The 20,578-nt window shown below is 50.2% G+C and overlaps 2 protein-coding genes across 4 annotated transcripts in view; one reads left to right on the forward strand and one right to left on the reverse strand.

Moving 5' to 3' along the window:
* Positions 1-1,286: 1,286 nt before the first annotated feature.
* Positions 1,287-4,176, reverse strand: LOC144165790 (uncharacterized). Its single transcript, XM_077695564.1, has 2 exons — positions 4,105-4,176; positions 1,287-3,009 (listed from the first exon to the last, which is right to left on the reverse strand). The coding sequence occupies exons 1-2, from the start codon at positions 4,131-4,133 to the stop codon at positions 1,845-1,847; spliced, it is 1,194 nt and encodes a 397-aa protein (XP_077551690.1). The 5' UTR covers positions 4,134-4,176; the 3' UTR covers positions 1,287-1,844.
* Positions 4,177-7,070: 2,894 nt separating this feature from the next.
* The window catches only part of Adck1 (aarF domain containing kinase 1), a 44,083-nt gene continuing 30,575 nt past the window's right edge, over positions 7,071-20,578 (forward strand). Inside the window, exons 1-2 of one of the 3 annotated variants that reach the window (XM_077695567.1) lie at positions 7,071-7,139; positions 8,255-8,412. In XM_077695567.1, the coding sequence (XP_077551693.1) occupies positions 8,284-8,412 (129 nt within the window). In that variant the 5' untranslated portion in view covers positions 7,071-7,139; positions 8,255-8,283. Of the gene's footprint in view, positions 7,140-7,166; positions 7,344-7,390; positions 7,549-8,254; positions 8,413-20,578 lie in introns of those variants that run through there. The other 2 variants (XM_077695565.1, XM_077695566.1) reach the window with 2 other exon arrangements.

Consider the following 20,578-nt stretch of genomic DNA (forward strand, 5'->3'; position numbering starts at 1 on the left):
CGGCCGCCGCTTTTCTGATGGAGGCAAAAAGCAAAAACGCCCGTGTGTACGAGATTTCGGCGCACGATAAAGATCCCCAGGTGGTCAAAATTAATCCGGAGCCCTCCACTACGGCGCGCCTCATCGCCTGCGTTGCGTCGGCGCGTTAAACCCCACAATCAATCAACAATCAACAGAGCGGACATACAAGTGTGCTTTTCTGCCTTAAAGAATCTGTCAGCCCTCTGCAGCATGAACCACGGTTCGGAAAGGAGGGAAAAATCCCCGTGCCAGATGAAGCACACAGTACTCTTTGTTGATTGTGTTGAAGCAGTCGTTTATGACCTACCTTTAAATTGTGGAAAGAGGTATGTCGGTCAAACCGGAAAATGCCTCAATGACCTCCAAACCTTAAAAATAGAAAGTCTCGTCATCTCCCCCCCCCCCCCCCCCCCCACTGACAGATGCGGCTGCGAGCCGCAGTTTGAAGATTGACGTGTTATCGGCCGAAACTTGAACATGTCGACTCTGGAAATTATACAGGCCGCTGAGATTGAACGCCTCAATTTCACTCACGAAGAAGGACAGAGACTATCTTAACATGACACGCGCCGATGATGGTTGGGTTTTTCGCGTTTGCTTCAGTTTTGTTCACATTTGGCATCGTTGGAGAAAATAAAATCCACTTGTAAGTCAGTGCTTCGTGTGTCCTTTTGCTATCGTACTGTGTTTTGTCATTTCTACTGTGGTTGCACATGCATCAGAGTCGTCCCAAGTTTCCGCGTCGCTACCCCGCAATGACAACTTCCCCATGCCTCAGTTTGTGTCGGCCATACAAAGCGAACTGTCTGAAAACCAACAGCACGTGCATGCAATGTTAACCTAGGTTCCAAGACAACTCCACAAGCCTCCACAGTGTGTAAACATGATGGCGTTGCACAAGAACGTTGCCGTCGAATGGTACTGATGACCACCGGGTGAATATCGGATGTGCTGCAAAACCTGCTCTTAGGCATCCGATATCTTATCAGAGCAGGTTCCACAGGCTAACACTCAAATCATAACTTCCGCTTAGTTGCTTTAGTAGCCATAGCGAGTAGCCATTGCGAGTTAGTTGCTTTAGTAGCCATAACCTCCGCTTTGAAAAAAGCAAGAGCCATAGCGAGTTTTATACGCATTTTGTGTCAACGCATATGCAACCTAAAACAAGATTCATTTTTTGCATTGTGCAGCATGCTGGCACAAATGATGCAGGCATTAATGACGCATACCTGAAGGCTGTGAAACAGACAGACCAGCAGAGTGGATTCATGTAGCTGCCAGACCCGATAGATCTTTTATTTTACTGACATCAAGAACCTGCAACTACTGTCATCGAACCTAAGCAATAAAAGAGCCTGCAACAGCAGAAAACAAGGCCTCGAAAACGAATAGCAAAATAAAAACAGGACAAAAAAAAACAGGAGCTTCTCAACTCCACACATGTCAACAGAAGCCATGCAAACAACATCCCATACAAATCAGTAAAACAAAGTTTTAAATATGGCATGTAATGAAAAAAAAAAAAATGGAAAGACATCACAGAAATAGAGGCTTCTCCACAGCAGACCTGTAAACAGAAGCCGTGCAAAAGATTCCCATAAAAAATGATTATCACAAGACAAACTGCAGAATAAAAATTTAAAGATATTACAAAAACAGGAGCTTCTCTATTGAAGACTTGTCAACTAAAGTTGTGCAAATAAAAAGCCACATAGAACACTAAAATGAACACTAAGAAGGCAATGAACACAAGAGGAATCTGGCAAATAAATCGTTAAAGTTCATTAAAACCACCAAATTAACAGCCATTGTCTTAACAGACGCTAGTGCCGGGCCCTGTGCCGTTGCATGTGGTGCTTCAGGGCAAACTGGCGGCCGCACACGTCGCACGCAAAGGCCGCCACCCGGTTGTGCGACTTCAGGTGGGTCTTCAGGTTACTGTTCTGCGTGAACGTCTTGTGGCACAGGTGGCACCGGAACTGGTACCCCGCCAGGTCCGACCGGTGCTCGGTGGCGGCGTGCTCCTTCAGGGCCCTCCACTCGCCGCACCAGTGTTCGCACTCTGTGCACTTGTATGTCGGCTTGGCTGCGGCTGTGACTACGGGCGCCACCGCGCCAGCGGTTGCTTCACCTGCCACATCCTCATCACCCTCTGAAGAACTGTCCGCTTGGTTGGGGACCACATATTCGGCCTTCCGGGGCTCCGGTCGCAAGTCTCCATCAGCTCGACTCCTCACAGCTGAGTGGCAACTTTTGCCTCTGGAGGGCTTCAGTGCAACGGCCCACCCTGTGGCCTGGTTCTCCTTGCTGTTGACGACTCCCTCGTCGCCCGAGGCATCAGAGTCTGCTGTGTCGTCACCAGATGGCAATGTCGGGCCTTCGAAGCTTAAACTCTCGGCAGACTCGAGTTCGTGGGCGGATCGCGCGTGCGCCTCGAAGCCCGCTTTTTCCGTGAACGCCATTCCGCACTGGGGGCACTTTTGCAGGAGTTCGGCACAGGTCTTCGCGTGGTTCGCGAGGGTCTCCGCGGAGCCAAACGACTTGGTGCAGACGGAACACTGGAGCAGCTTCCCCGCAGTGTGCAGCTTCAGGTGCCGAGTCAGGTTGGACTTCTGGGGGAACTTCTTCCCGCACACGCCGCACTGGTACGGGCAGTTGCCCCGGTGCGTGCGCTCGTGCGCGGTGCGCGTGGCAGCGCGCGCGAACGTGGCCGGGCAGTGGCGGCAGCCGAAGGCGCCCTTCTCCCCGTCGGGCAGGTGTCTCGGCTTGTGGTTGGCGAGCGCCGCCTGCGTGGCGAAGCTCGCGGAGCACTGCGCGCACTTGAACGGGCGATCGCCAGTGTGCGACCGCTCGTGGCAGTCGAGCTCGTACGCAGTGCAGAAGGCCTTGGGGCAGAAGCTGCAGTTGTACGGCTTGTCACCGTCGTGCCGTCGGACATGCGTGGAGAGGTCGCGGGCCGTCTTGAAGGACTTCGGGCACTCTGTACACCTGCAAGCGAACATGCGTTGAAGGGTCGACACGGCACCTCTGGAACAATACGTTCGCATTCCTGAACCCTTCAGGGGAAAGCCAGTTGAGAGGCAGGGGCATAGGAGCAGGCATTGCATGCAAAGGGGAGGGGCAGTACAATAAAAAAAATGTGCTGCTGTACTCCTTACAGACTTAGCTAGCAAAGCTGTAACGTGCGCAACTCCGCCCACACCATTGTCGCCCGTGGCTTAACTGAGCTGTGCTGCAGGTTGTAGCTCCCTAAATGACCAGATTTCAAAGAAATCCCCAAGAGGGAGTAGCCGTGCGGCTGCATTTTAGGTGGATGCCAAATTTTCCGTTACAGTAGCTCGCTGTGCGAGCACTTTGCATCGAGAGAGAAACTTTTTCGTCCCCTCAAAATTGCTATCCGCACTTACCAATGTTGGAGGTTGAAAGAGTGTAGCTATGTCACCTATAAACCCAGCCAGTCTTCACCTCTGACATGTAACTCCTTTCCAACCTGGTTTACCCACGCATGCGCAGAAAGCAGCCACTACATCCGGAACGGCTGATGCTCCCTTCACGTTGCTGGGCCTCAGATTCGCATAATTCCAGCACCTCTTTCAACCCTGTACAGGAATTGGCAAAAGATTTCGTCCATCCGTCAAGGTACGACTCTCACCGATAGGCCTATTAAAGTGAAAATTACGCTCGGCACCATGACAGCCATGCTGTGTCCGAAGAAGTTCACAAGTGGACAATATGGACGTAGCTTGACCGCATCCACACAGATAGCCTTTCGAAACAGAGCGCTCGCAAAATCCGCGTCAGCGCCAGGCGAGCACGAGAGAAACATGGACAACGCGAACAGCATTTTCTATGCGAACTGCGAACGGCATTCGTTCTCTTTTTTTGTAGCCCGTCACGGCCCTTCGTACTCAAGGCGTTATAGCAACGAGCCTAGTCGTCAACCGCCGGGAAAGTCGGTCTACGAAAAATAACGAAAATAAACAATTGCCGCGTCTGTGAGACTCCAGCACGCCTCAAAGCGCAGGCACTTTCCGCCGACATCACGAAACGCTTGAATACTCGATAGCGGTGTCTACTTTTTACCTGTATTTGTGGGCGTTGTTCTCGTCCATGATGTCAGTGTGGGGCGTCACAGAACAGGGAGGGGGCGTCTTGTTTGGGTTAGCTCGGGACAACGTTTTTAGATTAGGTCAGTTGGCAAAGAGCGCGGCCTTCCAAGCAGCGCGGCGCGGGCCGGTGCTGTCGCCGACCAGGCGGTGGCGCTGCGGTAGCGTTGAGATCGGTCTCGGCGCGTCGTCTGCTACTCCTTGCTTGGAAAGGCGCCGGTGAACGACCACCGCACGCCTTTAATGTTCTTTTTTGGCATGCGAAATCCAACTTCGCTCTACTCTTACGCTTTAGTGACAAGAGCTTTACATTTTTATCGACATTATAACGAGAAACAAGCTGTACTTAAGAAGAAAAAAAAAAGGCAAGGCGAACACTGCACAGTCCGCTTGTCTTCGGCTGCTTCCCGTTCTATTTATTTATTTTTCCATTTAGTTTTTCCCCAGTACGGGATCCCTTATAGCTCAATAATGTTTAAAGCATAGCCGAACACGTCTTACACTTCTGAAACTGCGGGAAAGCCTACAATAGTCAGCCATCTACTTGGAATCGAGAAAAAACGCCTCGACATTTTTATTTATGCTGTGTAAGAAAATGCAGTAGGTACGTTTTCACAAGAACATATTTACAACCCCAACAAAACTGATCAATTGAGCCGATTGGAAACTAAGTGCTGACGTGCGCGCTCACGTGCACGCGCTCACGTTCCCGCGCTCAGCAAATTCTTGGTATTTTAACTGCGGACACGAAAAATTACGATTTGTTAAACAGCTTCGCTGTTAACAAAGAATATTGAACCAATTAATAAACCAGTGTTTTTTTATTTCTTTGACAGGTATAAATGTGGTTTCTTAAAAGAAATAAACGTTTTTTCTCGGATGAGAATGCTTGTCGTACTGCTATTCTTTTTTGTTGGTTCGTAAATCTGATGGACTATGTGTTAGGGTCACAGAAACTTTCATTTATCTTCTTGTAGTCCTGATAAGCCGATTTTTTAAAGCGTTTCGCCTGGTAGTTTTTCCGCTGAGCCATCGCTTATGCTGTCTTCTGCGTTGATTTTTCCTGCTCGTTTCTTTTTGCAATCTGCAGATAGGCAACACTTCTCAGTTTTGACTAGTCAGATTGATTTATAAGAGGTTTAACGCGCCGACGCTTCACAGGCGATGAGGCGTGCCGTAGTGGAGGGCTCCGGATTAATTTTGACCACGCAGGGGATCTTTAACATGCGCTGAAATCTCGATTGATTTGATTGATTGATTGTAGGGGCTTACGCGCCGACGCAACGCAGGCGATGAGGCGCGCCGTAGTGGAGGGCTCCGGATTAATTTTGACCACCTGGGGATCTTTAACGTGCGCCGAAATCTCGTACACACGGGCGTTTTTGCTTTTCGCCTCCATCAGAAAAGCGGCCGCCGCGGCCGGGAATCGAACCCGAGTCCTTCCGCCCAGCAGCACGGCGCCTTAGCCACCGCGCCGGGTTGGGATCTGATCTGACAGCACCGTGAATATGTTGTGCCGCACACACTGCATGCCCTTTCACGGCAGTTGTTGCGGATGAAACGTCTGGAAACAGGTAACATTTGTTCCAAGGGCTGATCTTTAGCAACAATGTAGCGAATAAATGTTGTTACATTCTTCTGCCTTGTCAGCTGAGGGTGAATATTCCCATTTTTATCGCTGTAGCTACACGGCGTAACAAGCAAACCTCTTGAATTAAGTTCAACCGACAAGTTTTACCCGACTACTGCACCCTTCTCAATGACCACAATTGCACCCAGAATCTCCGAGCTTGTAGAGGATAACCTGGGTAGGCGAAGCCTTCACATTCTACGATTGAAATGTCGGACATTCGCTGAATTCCTGCATAACCGCGAACCACAGCTCAGTTCCCAATGTACGTGCTGACATCGCCACTCGCGCCACTTACGCCAGTTTCCTCGTGCAAAGACCCATCATTTTAGCAGGACCCAACATAGGTGGGAACCACTGTCATCCATTTGGGTGGTTTTCGGCATGACTTTGACGTCTTTGGTGGCGACAGATGCTCAGGTATGTCAGGGAAAATACGGGGCGCCGCGCGGTCCCTCAGAGTCCACCTGCCTTACGGTATCCTTACAGTTTGACAACTCACGGCGTGTTCGTAACAGTTGACGATGTCTGAAGGCTCACAATGAATGTCACAAACGTATGTTTACGGCGTAACCTCGAAGTTTTTCCCCGGAATCGCGCTTTCCCACGCCTTCAATCCGTCAGGACCCTTCGGCGCTTTGAAGAAATGCCGCTGCACGGACTTGGCCGCTTCCGAGGCAGCCCGGCGCGCAGCACGTCAACAAACCGCACCGACACTTCAGAGATCCACTAAACTATGTATACACGATAACAGCACAGAGCTAATAGTTAATACAGACGTGACGAACAGGCGAGCGCCAACAGCACAGCGTAAACACATGGCCGGGGCGGGCCTCGCTCCCCAAACTAGATCTCAACGCTACGCCAGCGCCACCTCTCGGACTGGCGACAAAATGGTGCCGCCTCTCGAGGCGCAGTTTGCAAACTGACGTTGGCTCGGGACCGGCTCTTGTCACACTGCGAATTTAAATACAGCATGTGCTCTGTGCGATGATAATGATGCGTATGTTTTGCGAAAATATCGGAATCATTCCCCAGCAGGCAATAAAAAAATATCTAAAAATTGTCGCATTTATTATCTTGTTTGTACGTGAAAAAATTAAGGAAACTACTTTGAAGTTATTATTGCAAAGCAGAAAATAAACAAGCAATTTAACACGGAAATAGCAAAAAGCGAGGAAACCGAAACTGACGGGAACTTCTCTTCCAATGTCGGCAGGAGTCGCTGGCCTCGGTGAACTCTTGTCCTCTTGTTGCTTCTCGTAGTTTTTTTCGAGGAGCTCGCGGCTCGCTGCATGTGTCCCGGTCTCCTGTTCACGTTTCGCTCGGTAGTCTGCTAACTTGTACCGCTAAGTTGTCATCCAATGCATCGCAACCAAGGGGTAAGCACGCCAGCTTGCTCAACCGCGATGTTCGTTTCGGACGGTCCACGAACTCGATCACGTTGCGCGAGGTCGAAGCCGGTTTGCGATCAAGTTGTATCGTCAGCGAAGCGAATGAAAAGAAAAATTACTGTGCGACGTGACTTTTTCCTGTCGTATCATCGATGCAAAGGTGTCCATGCACGTGGCAGACTTTCCTTAATGGTAGGTTTTCCTCCTTCATAAGCTTCTCATGCGAACGCCGATGTCTAGTGGATTGTTTTTGACGCACGCAGATTTGTTGGCACTGGTTGAGTCGAGCGTGATCGAGACCCGCATCCATTATATCAGTTTCATTTAGCAGGCGGTCAGAACAGTTTCGGAGAATGTATAGTGCTTTGAAGTAGTGCTTGTCTCGGCGGATTTTCACGTAAGTAAATTTATTTAAGGTGAACTGATAAGAAGTATTCATAATCGCTACTTACATGTAGCCACGAGAAGTGGTTAATTAACAGTACAGCTTCAAAAACACCTCTGTTTCAAGTCGTAATCTCCACGCCTACAGGCAGATTTATGCGTGACTTTTATGCAGAATTTTTCGAAATTTATAATCGTGCATGCCATAGACAGCATTGTTTGGTGACATATTGCTATTGAATATTTGCAGACATCTCCCCCCCTCCCCCCTTCATTTTTTCAGCGTCCTTCCTGTGTAAATTCATCAAGAGATTGCATCTTATGTTTACTGCAGATACCTCAAAGGAAACTACTGATAGAGAAAAAAAAAAATGTGCACTGTGTTCATCATATGTTCTTTGGCGACTATAAAATTCTAAGGAACAAGACAAACACTTTGTAAGGCAAACATAGTTGCCCAGTAAAAGTCTTGCATGACATTGAACCTTGACCTAACGTAGTGCAACACGCTGAAGCTGCACTGAGTGGAGATATCTCTAATCCTTACCAAACCATCTCTTTGAAAAGGATAGGATTTTGCACTAACGTTATTTACTGACAGCAGGTACTGTACTACCTTCTTGGTACCAGCAGAGGGGCAGTTTCCGCATTTGTGTGGCCCATAGGGCACTAGTGAGGGCACTGACGTTGCAAGTGCATTCTCCCACCCCCATCCCTAGTTCCCATAGTTACCACCAGGGCGGCAGTGATGCTGCGGCGGTTCCTCCAGCTGGGGGCGCTGGCCGGCACGACCGGCGCCACCTACCTGGCCCTGCGGAACAACCAGTGGGACCCCTCCAACATCGGCATCGTGCGCTTCGGACGGGCCGCCGTCACCGTGAGTTTCCTTCTCTTCCTTCCTTCCTTCTCTCACTTACTATAACGTCTGGCAGCTATCTACATCTATGGAGGAAAGAACAGGTTGAAAGATGCCCCATCGTCACGTTTTGTGAAGCCGGTGCCACCGTGTCGAGATGTCCACTGGGCCACTACCCTTTCCCATGCTCTTCTGCTACTTCTGTTGAAAGAGCAGTTAGTTGTGGACACCGGGGCATTCGAACGCCGAAAAAAGGTGTCGAAAAAATCTGGTGCAAATCAGCCGTACTCACCATCTCCGTCGCTAAATTCGTTCACACACAAGGCTTGGTTGGAACGCCATAAAAATTGCCGGCAGTGTTCAGTCAAATTGAGCTGCTGTGGCTGTAAATGACTAAGCAGCGCTACCCACTGGCTTTTTCAAAATGTAAATTTTAACACGTTTCCTTCTATGCACTGGGGATGCCAGGGTATTCTTTTCTCCATGTCTACGTGTGCTTCGGAAAAAGGTTGCCGCCAACTTTGGTTTGTTGAAGGTTTGGCCTGCTTGGAAGCTTGAGGAAGACACAGTTGTGTGTCTTGCGTATCATAAGTGCAGGGCACAGACTAGCTGCAGTTATAGCTTGCTGCATTACAAAATGTACAAATGCTGCAAATTACAAATGCTGCATTACAAATAAATAAAATAAATGAATAAAATGTATATATTGGGCTTTAGATTAAAAAGATGGGCAAAAAAATGACCAGGGCTGTTGTTGCACGCATTCATGACGAGCAAATGTTTGCAAAAAGTATGTCCTGCAAAAAGCAGTTTGAAGTGCAGCTTTTTTAGAGTGGGATCTGTGCTGACTTCGAGGTCAGGCGTAATTCCTCTTTGGGAGAAATTATTAAAGAAACTGGATATGGGCACATGGGATGGGTGCGTTCGTGTGTACACCGATGCTCCTTTTGGTTTTTCAAAGCCGCCTGCTCACTGCGGCCAGGAACAAATGGAGCAGAATTACTGTCCCTGATACATAGCTGCTTTCACGTGGCTTGATTTCAATGCAGAGACACACACACTTGCACGCGCACATGCTCATGTATGTGTGTGTATGTATGTATATATATATATATATATATATATATATATATATATATATATATATATATATATAGATATAGAAGACAGAAATAAGAGTTGGCAGTCAAGAAAACCTCGGAAAGCAAAGGGGAGGCTGTGGTGGGTCATAGAAAGAGATGAAGAATATTTTGAGTCAGAAAGAAAGTGGGAAACAGCCCCGCCGTTAGCGTAGTGGCTATTGCACCAGACCGGTATTCTGGAGGTCGTGGGTTCGGATCCCACCTGGCGGGCATTTTTTCACCACTTTCTTTCTGACTCAAAAAATTCTTCATGTCTTTCTATGACCCACCACAACCTCCCCTTTGCTTTCTGAGGTTTTCTTGACTGCAAACCCTTATTTCTGTCATGTATATATATATATATATATATATATATATATTATATATCAAAGTTGCAGTCTTTATTGCCAGTGCTGTTTGGCGTTTTAATAGTGTTTTATAGTGCCGAATGAGGTATGATTGCCTTTGCCTTTTTTTTTTATGCAGGAATAAATAATTGAAAATTCAAGTCGAGAAAAAATGCGCCGTTTTTTCCGGAAGCGGGAATCGAACCCACAACCTCCGCATAATGCATGCGGTGCTCTACCATTGAGCTAGTTCCGCGGCGACTCCTCTCTCGACTATATTGCGGGGTTTTGTATTTACGACTGCTCAGAGCCCGGTCAACTAGCGCCGCCCCTCGACCACCGCGGGAAGACGTAGAACGTCTTTTCCCAGCGGCCGCACGTAAGACGTGGTCGGAAGTCGGGGATAGCCAAAGGCATTTCAGGCTGCTGAAGCCAGAACTCTCGTAATGCATTTTGTAGAACAGAGACGTATGGGACGAGGGATTCCGTAAGGACACATATCAAAGTTGCAGTCCTTATTGCCAGTGCTGTTTGGCTTTTTAATAGTGTTTTATAGTGCCGAATGAGGTATGATTGCCTTTTTTTTTTATGCAGGAATAAATAATTGAAAATTCAAGTCGAGAAAAAATGCGCCATTTTTTCCGGAAACGGGAATCGAACCCACAACCTCCGCATAACGCGTGCGGTGCTCTGCCATTGAGCTAGTTCCGCGGCGACTCCTCTCTCGACTATATTGCGGGGTTTTGTATTTACGACTGCTCGTTGTACATACAAAACGTCTTACGTTTTGTATTTGTATTGTACGTATTGTACCGACCACGTCTTACGTGCGGCCGCTGGGAAAAGACGTTCTACGTCTTCCCGCGGTGGTCGAGGGGCGGCGCTAGTTGACCGGGCTCTGAGCAGTCGTAAATACAAAACCCCGCAATATAGTCGAGAGAGGAGTCGCCGCGGAACTAGCTCAATGGTAGAGCACCGCACGCATTATGCAGAGGTTGTGGGTTCGATTCCCGCTTCCGGAAAAAACGGCGCATTTTTTCTCGACTTGAATTTTCAATTATTTATTCCTGCATAAAAAAAAAAAAAGAGGCAATCATACCTCATTCGGCACTATAAAACACTATTAAAATGCCAAACAGCACTGGCAATAAGGACTGAAACTGTGATATGTGTCCTTACGGAATCCCTCGTCCCGTACGTCTCTGTTCTACAAAATATATATATATATTGTAACAGAGATAGTGGTCGTTAGCAGGCGCCCCAGTGTGGCCAAAGGGGTGTGTGCTCAACTGAGACCGAGGCTGACTGTCAGGTGGCGTCAATCCCCCAACTGGGTCTATGTGCAAGGCTCAGTCATCGGAGCAGCCCCATCGAGAACGATCTTGCTGAGAGACCTGCGCGTGGACTCCTGAGCTAGCTTGGCCTCTGGTACAACCAGCCCCCGTTACCACGCTCTAGCCGTTTGCTAATAAACCCCATTATATTTTGGTGGAGGTCGTAGTCTTTGCACGGTCCCCGGCCTGGAACTACGAAGCAAGCGAGTGCTCCCTCCCGTCTCCCGAGGAATCGAGCACGACATGACCCCGCCGCAGCCTGCGCCCGTCATCTGCTCCGGGTCACTGCGTCAGCGCGACCCCCCCAGTTTCACTGGCAGTGACGACATCGATGCGGAAGATTGGCTCTCAACATTCGAAAGGGTGAGCACCCACAATCGCTGGGATGACGTTGCCAAACTCAACAACGTCCCTTTCTCCCTCGACAAATTAGCTGAATCATGGTTTCATAACAATGAACCGAAGATGCAGACTTGGTCGGCCTTTAAGACGAGGTTCCTGGCAGCGTTTGGTCGCCCCGCTCTACGCAAGCTAAACGCCGAACAACGTCTGCGCGTCCGAGCCCAACAGGACAATGAAAGTTACACCAGCTACATCGAGGACATTGTAGACCTTTGCAAGCGCGTTGACCCTGCGATGCCGGAGAGCGAGAAGGTCAGACACGTTCTCAAAGGGATAGAAGAGTTCGCCTTTCAGATGTTGCTAAACAAGAACCCGCAGACTGTGGACGAAATCACTACATGGTGCCTGAGCTACGATGAACTGCGCAAGCAGCGTGTCGTTACTCGCCAGCGTACATCGCCCCATGAAGAGTGCTCACGGGGATGCCTTTCCTCTCTCACGATGCCGCATGACCTTTCTTCTCTTCTGCCGCACATCGAGGAGTTCGTGCGCGCAGAAATTGCTCGACAGCTGGCTCTGCTTCCCAGTGTTCATGAGCGCCTGCCTTCGCCTTCACTGCCTTCGACTGTACGCCGCGTAATCCGGGAGCAAGTCGCTGAGGCGCTTCCTCCAGTTCACCAACCTACACTTGTGCCGGCCCCCGTGGTAGCGACCGTCGCGCCACCCGTGGCGCCCCCGTTCGAACCGCAAGTGACAGTGCCCCTCGAACAACCAGTGGCAGCGCCCATCGCACCACCAGTGACGATGGCGGTGCCCCCCGCCATTCCTGGAGCGCTCCCCTTCAGTTACGCCTCAGTAGTCCGGCAACTGCAGCCCGGTGCTTTCCAAGCGTACCAGTATGTGAGAGACCCGCGCGCGACGCCTTATCCTCGGCTACCACCTGAACCGCTGAACCCCTGGCGCACATCTGACAACCGCCCTATCTGTTACGCGTGCTGCATGCCCGGACACGTCGCTCGGTTGTGCCGTCGGCGGCCACCGCCTGCTAGCGACGTCCATCGAGTGCCTCCTTATGGACCGCAACCGTACTACACCCATGGAGACTTGGGTCAGGCACCGAATTCGTCCTCTGCCGACCGTCCGCCCTTTTCCAGCCGTCGCTCCTTTTTTCCGCGTCGCCGTTCGCCGTCTCCCATGCGTCCCCGCCAGAATCTGACCGCTGAGGGAAACTAACGGCTGCAGTTCCCGAGGCAAGAACTGCAGCCCCGTCGAAATTCCGAAGCCCTCCTCTCTCACCCGCCAATGTTATAGACGTGACTGTTGAAGGTGTCGCCGCCCTCGCGCTTATTGACACTGGTGCCGCTGTGTCTGTGTTGAATGAACGTCTACGCCGCTCATTACGTAAAGTTACGACGCCTCTCTCTGACCTTACCCTTTGGACTGCGAGCGCGCAAGAGATTAAACCGTTGGCCATGTGTACCGCTCGGGTTCTCATCCAAGACGTCACCTACGTCATCGAATTCATTGTTCTCCCATCATGTTCCCACGACATAATCCTCGGCTGGGACTTCCTATCCCGACATCATGCCATAATCGATTGCGCCCGTTTGCAAGTTGAACTTCTACCGTTCTACGAGCCGCCGTCGAACGAGCTGTCGACCAAGTTAACTGTTTCCGAAGATACGGACATTCCCCCGAGATCTTCCCTCATAGTGCCCGTTTTGTGCAATGTGGACGACACGACTGTGGTTTTCACGCCGTCCAGGTCCTTCCTCTCGCGCAAATGTCTGCCTTTACCATCTGCTGTCATCGACGTCCAGTCTGGTTGCAGCTTAATCGTCATCTGTAACCCATCTTCCTGCCCGACTACCTTGTTCCATGGGGAATGTATAGGGTGTGTGGAAGCCGTTGACCCTTCTCACGTGAACGCTGTGCCCGACGAACCATCGCTGCTCACTGTTGGCACACATAGTCCTGTGGGTGCGTCAAGCTCGGATGCGTTCCTGCAGTCCGTCGACAAGGGCCTTAGCCTTGAACAACGCGACAAGCTCATCGCTCTCCTTCAGTGTTTTCGCGACTCCTTTGATTGCGTACAAACCACCCTGGGACGCACGTCGGCAGTTTCACATGAAATAGACACCGGCTCCCACGCCCCACTGCGGCAGAGACCATATCGCTTGTCACCTACGGAGCGCCGCGTGATCGACGAGCAAGTGTCCGATATGCTTACCCGTAATGTCATCCGACCCTCTACCAGCCCGTGGGCCTCTCCTGTTGTTCTGGTCACAAAAAAGGACGGGTCGATCCGGTTCTGCGTGGATTATCGCCGCCTCAATAAGATTACGCGCAAGGACGTTTATCCGCTGCCCCGTATCGACGACGCTCTTGACTGCCTTCAGGGTGCCGAGTTTTTCTCCTCCTTGGACCTGCGGTCGGGTTACTGGCAAGTGCCCATGGCTGATGCCGACCGCTCCAAAACAGCGTTCGTTACACCTGACGGTCTTTACGAATTTAACGTGATGCCGTTCGGGCTTTGTAATGCGCCAGCCACTTTCGAACGAATGATGGACAACGTTTTACGGGGCCTTAAGTGGAAAACCTGTCTTTGTTATTTGGATGACATTGTTGTGTTTTCATCGGATTTTGACACGCACCTTGAGCGCCTTAAGCAAGTGTTGACTTGCCTCACGTCAGCCGGCTTGCAACTGAATCTGAAGAAGTGCCGCTTTGCTGCTCGAAAGCTAACAATTTTGGGCCATGTTGTGTCCAAAGAGGGCATCCTTCCAGATCCGGGCAAGCTTCGTGCCGTGGCAGAGTTTCCCAAACCAGCCACTCTGAAAGACCTCCGAAGCTTTATCGGCTTATGCTCCTATTTTCGCCGATTCATCCGAAACTTTGCAACCATCATCGCCCCTTTAACGCAGCTCCTCAGCGGACACAACGAACGTCTCCAGTGGTCGCTTGCTTGTGACAACTCATTTGTGACCATGCGGCGCCTGCTTACGACGCCCCCAATACTGCGCCATTTTGACCCGCTTGCACCTACTGAAGTGCACACTGACGCGAGTGGTGTCGGTCTTGGCGCCGTGCTCGCCCAGCGGAAAGCTGGCTTCCATGAATACGTCGTCGCATACGCCAGCCGCACTCTGACGAAGGCGGAACGGAATTATTCCGCAACAGAGAAAGAATGTTTGGCGATCGTTTGGGCAATCAACAAATTTCGCCCTTACCTCTACGGTCGTCCATTCAACGTCGTTACGGACCACCACGCCCTCTGCTGGCTGTCTTCACTCAAAGACCCTTCTGGCAGACTCGGTCGTTGGGCTCTTCGCCTGCAGGAGCACGACATTCGCGTCGTATACCGGTCCGGACGCAGACACACGGATGCTGATGCCCTGTCCAGATCACCCGTGGGGTCGGACGATCACAGTTCATCTATGCCAGATGGTACCGTGGCGTCTCTAGACTCCGTTGACATGGCTGCGGAACAGCGTAAAGATCCGTGGATCGCCTCTGTCCGTCAATATTTGTCCAGTCCGTCAACAGTTGCCGCCTCTCGGTCGCTGCGCCGCCAGGCTTCGCACTGTGCCCTTCGGGACGACCTTCTTTACCGCCGGAACTATTCATCTGAGGGCCGGAAGTGGTTACTCGTCGTCCCTGGCCATCTGCGCTCTGACTTCTGCTCCCACTACCACGCTGACGCAACGTGCGCGCACGCTCGGGTGCTCAAAACGTACCAGCGCTTGCGTTTGCGCTATTACTGGCGTGGAATGTACACGTTTGTAACCAAGTACGTTCGCTCGTGTACAGATTGCCAGCGTCGCAAGTGTCCCCCTCAACACCAAACCGGCCCGCTGCAGCTGCTACCATGTCCGGCTCGCCCTTTCGACCGTGTCGGCATCGACATATATGGTCCGCTCCCCACCACGACTGCAGGCAACCGATGGATTATCGTCGCGGTTGACCACCTCACGAGGTATGCAGAAACAGCCGCACTACACGCTGTTACCGCCAGCGACGTTGCATCGTTCCTCCTTCAACGTTTTATACTTCGCCATGGAGCGTCGAGAGAATTGTTGAGTGACAGGGGACGCGTCTTCTTGTCAGACGTTGTGGAGGCCCTGCTGACCAAATGCCGAGTCGTTCATAGAAAGAGCTCCTCCTATCACCCGCAAACTAACGGACTGACTGAGCGCTTCAACCGTGCATTAGGCGACATGATTTCGATGTACGTTTCTCCCGACCATTCCAACTGGGATTTAGTTCTGCCTTTCGTCACTTACGCCTACAATACGGCGACGCAGACAACTACGGGCTTCTCGCCGTTCTTTTTATTATACGGACGTGAGCCATCATGTACATTGGACACTATCCTTCCATACCACCCGGATGCGTCCGAGTCTGCACCCGTCTCGGAAATCGCCAAGCAAGCAGAAGAGTGCCGCCAACTGGCGAGATCATTCACAACCGCAGACCAAGGTCGCCAGAAGGCTCGCCACGACGCTTCCAGCTGCGCTCCTACATACGCTGCTGGTTCACTAGTTTGGCTTTGGACACCGTCCAATACCCCCGGCCTTTCGAGCAAACTACAAGCTAAATACGAGGGACCCTACCGAGTCATCGAGCGAACTTCACCCGTGAATTACGTCGTTGAGCCGGTCACTCTTCCTACAGATCGTCGTCGCCGTGGCCGCGAGACTGTTCACATTCAGCGCCTTAAGCCGTATTACGACCCGCTCGTCCTCACCTCGCCTTGAGTCGCCAAGGATGGCTCTTTTTTTTCCCGGGGGGTAATTGTAACAGAGATAGTGGTCGTTAGCAGGCGCCCCAGTGTGGCCAAAGGGGTGTGTGCTCAACTGAGACCGAGGCTGACTGTCAGGCGGCGTCAATCTCCCAACTGGGTCTATGTGCAAGGCTCAGTCATCGGAGCAGCCCCATCGAGAACGATCTTGCTGAGAGACCTGCGCGTGGACTCCTGAGCTAGCTTGGCCTCTGGTACAACCAGCCCCCGTTACCACGCTCTAGCCGTTTGCTAATAAACCCCATTATAATATATATATAATCTTTTCACGAGAAGGAGAAGTTGCAAGGGTTGCGCATGCCGTGTTCATCTATCACAGATGATGAAAGAGTGGGCAGCACGCAGTCTGGCTGAGACTGTTATGGCCGCTTGTAAAGAGGTTTTCTCATCTCGTAAATACATTGCTTCACTATTACACGTGGTTCACCGTATAACCCGCCCCTGCATATAATCTGCACCCCCACTCTCAGCCCGCCAGAAAAGAAGACAAAATCCTCGCGTATTGCGCGCACATTTGATACAGGAAAGGCTGCGCCAAAGCTACTGCTCAAGCAACACATCGCGTAAGACAGAAAAAGCGTATATTTAATAAGAAGAACACACTGACTGCAAGGTGAAAGTCACAATTCAATAATAAAAGTCAGTTGTTAGGGTGCGCTCGTCCCTGTTTTTTCTTCCTTGTCCTTGTGTGTTTTGCGCACTCGCTGACATGGAAGGCTTAAGTCAGCGTTACTGCGTAGGAGCTTCACGGCACAACGTGCATTGCTGTGAAGCTGCACTGAAGGAAAAACACCGCGTATTATCCGGACCCCTACTTTGCCATCGAAATTTTCGCATTTTCGGTGCGGGTTATATGTGCAAAAATAGAGTATCTTTGCCACATAACAATGCCAGAGAAATTATTCCTAATTGGTTTGACCGTTTTTTATTATACTCTGACTAGTGGAGCTAATCTACTTATTTTATGTTAAGGAAAAAAAAACGGGGGAAAAGACATGTCCAGAGTGGCGAACAAACCCACGCCTTCCAGTGACATGCCGTATGCCTCACCAATTCGGATATCTATGCAACTGTGTTCTCCAGCACTTTGTGGAGGTATTTGCATTCATTACGTCTGTACCTCACACCGGAGAGTTCGGCTCCCAGTCTGGACGCGTGTTTTCCCTCTTTTATTTCTTAAAATAAAATAAATAAATGAAGTTCACCAGTCAGGGCACGAACAAAAAAAAACAGCCAAACCATTCGCGAGTGCTCTTTCAGGGTGTTCTAGACTACTGACTTTCCTTTCTGTATTCCTTCAACAAGCCCCTCATTCCTAACCTTCGTGTGTGCGTTGCTGCAGTACATTTTTAAAGTCCAGCCTTCTATTCTCCATTTTGTTCCGAGACACTTCCAAAGGCACATTTACCAGAACCCTTCCACTTGTGTCACTCCTGCGTTTTCACTGCATAAACCTTGAACAGGGACGTGTTGTAACGTATATTCTGACATCCCATTGTGTTCCATCAACAAACTATGTGAGGGTATACATAGGTTGTCATACGAGCCGAGAGAAACGGAACGGGTGTTTTGAGATGTGACATCGTTGAACAGCAAACAGTGCTTTGAGCGTGAGGTCTGTTTCAGAACTTCTGACATTGATAGTCCGCAACTCGTTCCTTTGATAATCACGCGGCTGCTGCGCACCTGTGGGACCTTTTGTTGCACTGTGTGTGAAAGGATGGGAACAGGCAAACGTAATCGTGGCCTAGAAATGGGTCATTCATGGTTGCCTGTTCAACTGCTGTTTGAGTTTGTTGTGATCCAGCAAAGAAAAAAGGTGGAGTGATTTAGACTAGCATAGGTACATGATTTCAGAGTTCTCTAGGCCAGTACAAACGTTGATCTGGTCCTTTTTTCTGCTCTGTGTCAGTTGTCGGTTTGGAAAGCTATTGGATGCTTCCTGATTGTACGAGAGAAAGAAGTGAACATTTGGGACTCAAAGAGCACTGGTGTCGAGCGTTGCGTTTGTATAGCAACGTCACACGATGCGACGTAGACTGGACTTGTAGATGAGCTTCTTTCTCTGTGATACCTGAGCACTGGTTCTGCTTCGTTCAAAAGATATTAAGTTTCCAGTTGGCACTTTATCGTAATTTGTGAGTGAAGCATGTGTGTGCATGCAGTTGTATAGTCTGCCCTCTTGTGTGCTGCCTAGTGCTGCCGCTGCTGGTTAACACATCCTGTTAAGCCAAATACCGCTGGGTAAATTTCCGTAGAAAATTTAAACTGAAAGAGCAGATAAGTGCAGGGTTCTTTTAACTGTTCAGGGACCCGGATGCGTGAAAAAGACTGACAGCCTCTTTGATGTCTTCGAGCAGAGTTTTAAGTACTGAGCGCTTGACGGCATTTGTGGGAGCCACGCCTGTAAGAAAAACCTGTATAGGTATGGTGGTGTCTCCGTGGCAAGTTTTTTTTACAGGTCTTCCTTGCTCACTGCAGTTTCTTTTGCCTGACTATCTGGTAGGTAGCATCAGCTTATGAGCAAAAAATGAGTACTAAACTGAATTACGATGAGCACATCTCCTACCCTCCCCCGTTGACCAACGCACATCGCGAATACATGCGTAGACAGATATGAGAAACAGTCGATGTTTATGCATTGCAACAAAAAGAATTTTGAAACAAAACCAGAACATAGTCTAATGGGAAGCCACACTGAAATCTTGTCTCATGTTCAGCCTCTGAAGCACAGCAGTTTGACATCTCCCAATGAAAGCTGAACCCCGTGGTCCCAGGCTGACTGCGTTTCGTGAGCTTCAAGTCTCTTTCACAAACACCGATTTGGATTGTCAGTTAGAGGCTAGGTAGTTTGGTGTGACGGCGTAAAGGAGCCATGAAGATAAAATCCAAGCTTGGTTCGTTGAAAAGACTGCTTTGTATTGGTAACGATGGGATCAGTTTTGTCACAAACTGTAAACAAATGATAGACAAATAATGGCAACCTACCATTGTCCCTGAAGAAGAAAGTGTATGACAGCTGCATCTTACCGGTACTTACCTACGGGGCAGAAACTTTGGGGGGCTCACTAAGAGGGTTCAACTTAAATTGGGAACGACTCAGCTGGCAATGGAGTGGAAGATGATGGGTGTAACATTAAGGGACAAGAAGAGAGCGGAGTGGGTCAGGGAACAAACGCGTGTTAAGGACATTTCAAAATTAAGGAGAATAAATGTGTGTTTGTGGGGCATGTAATGTGAGGGCAAGATAACCATTGGTCACTAAGGGTAGCAGAGTGGATCCCTAGAGAAGGCAAGCGTGGCAGGGGGCGACAGAAGGTTAGATGGGCAGGTGAGATCAAGAAGTTTGAGGGGATAAATGGTCACAGTTAGCACAGGACTGGGATAATTGGAGAATAATGGGAGGGGCCTTTGCCCTGCCGTGGGCATAGACATGATGATGATGAGGAGGAGGAGGAGGAGACATAGTAAGATAGATAGGTGTAACTTTATTAGGAAAGGGGCTGGCTCAGAGGCCTATAAGGATAGTAGGGCAGGAAAGGAGGGGGTAAAATTAAGTCCGGCTCAGAATGTCAGCCTCGCGTGCGAAGTCCCACAGGGAATGCAGGACGCGGGCTGCGTGCGTGTGCTGTGGCGGCGAGATCCAGTACTCGTACGTCGGAGCTTGGCGGCGATGGCGCGCGCGAATAGTCTCAAGACCGGGACACTCCCACACAAGATGCTGCATAGTGGGGCGGACGCCCAGGTCACATGTTCGACAGGTGGCGTCGGGATGGGAGGGCTCAGCGTCTTCAGGTTGCTGGCGTCCACGATGAGGGATGTACGCTCGCCATTTAGCAATGACGTCATCGGTGAGTGCTGCTGCAGCTCGAGCCTTGTGGATGAAAACCTCGGCAGCATGCGGCAGTTCGCTCGGCAATGGATGGGGGTCGAGAGGTACCGATGCGAGAAGCACTTGCTGTCCACGTTGCTTCAGGAAGTCACGCTGGTTGTTGGGGTCCTAGAGTGGACGTACGGCGGTGAACCCGTGTTCCAGCGACGGCGAGCGGGAGTTGAAAAGCGCGCGGAGAAGCGGAGACATAGTAAAGGAAACAATATCTTGCTCTCATACGGCTAAAAAAACATGGCTGGGATAGGGCTGAGTGGATTATCAAGGGCTATAGGTTTGGGCAAGTTGGCAATTCATACTGAACGTCCACTGCGCCGAAAAGCAACAAAGACGACAGGAAGTACACGACACAA

Source organism: Haemaphysalis longicornis, unplaced genomic scaffold (genome assembly GCF_048455015.1).
Source record: "Haemaphysalis longicornis isolate Haplotype H1 unplaced genomic scaffold, Haemaphysalis longicornis Haplotype H1 scaffold_15, whole genome shotgun sequence".
In the NCBI taxonomy this organism is placed as follows: Eukaryota; Metazoa; Arthropoda; class Arachnida; order Ixodida; family Ixodidae; genus Haemaphysalis; species Haemaphysalis longicornis.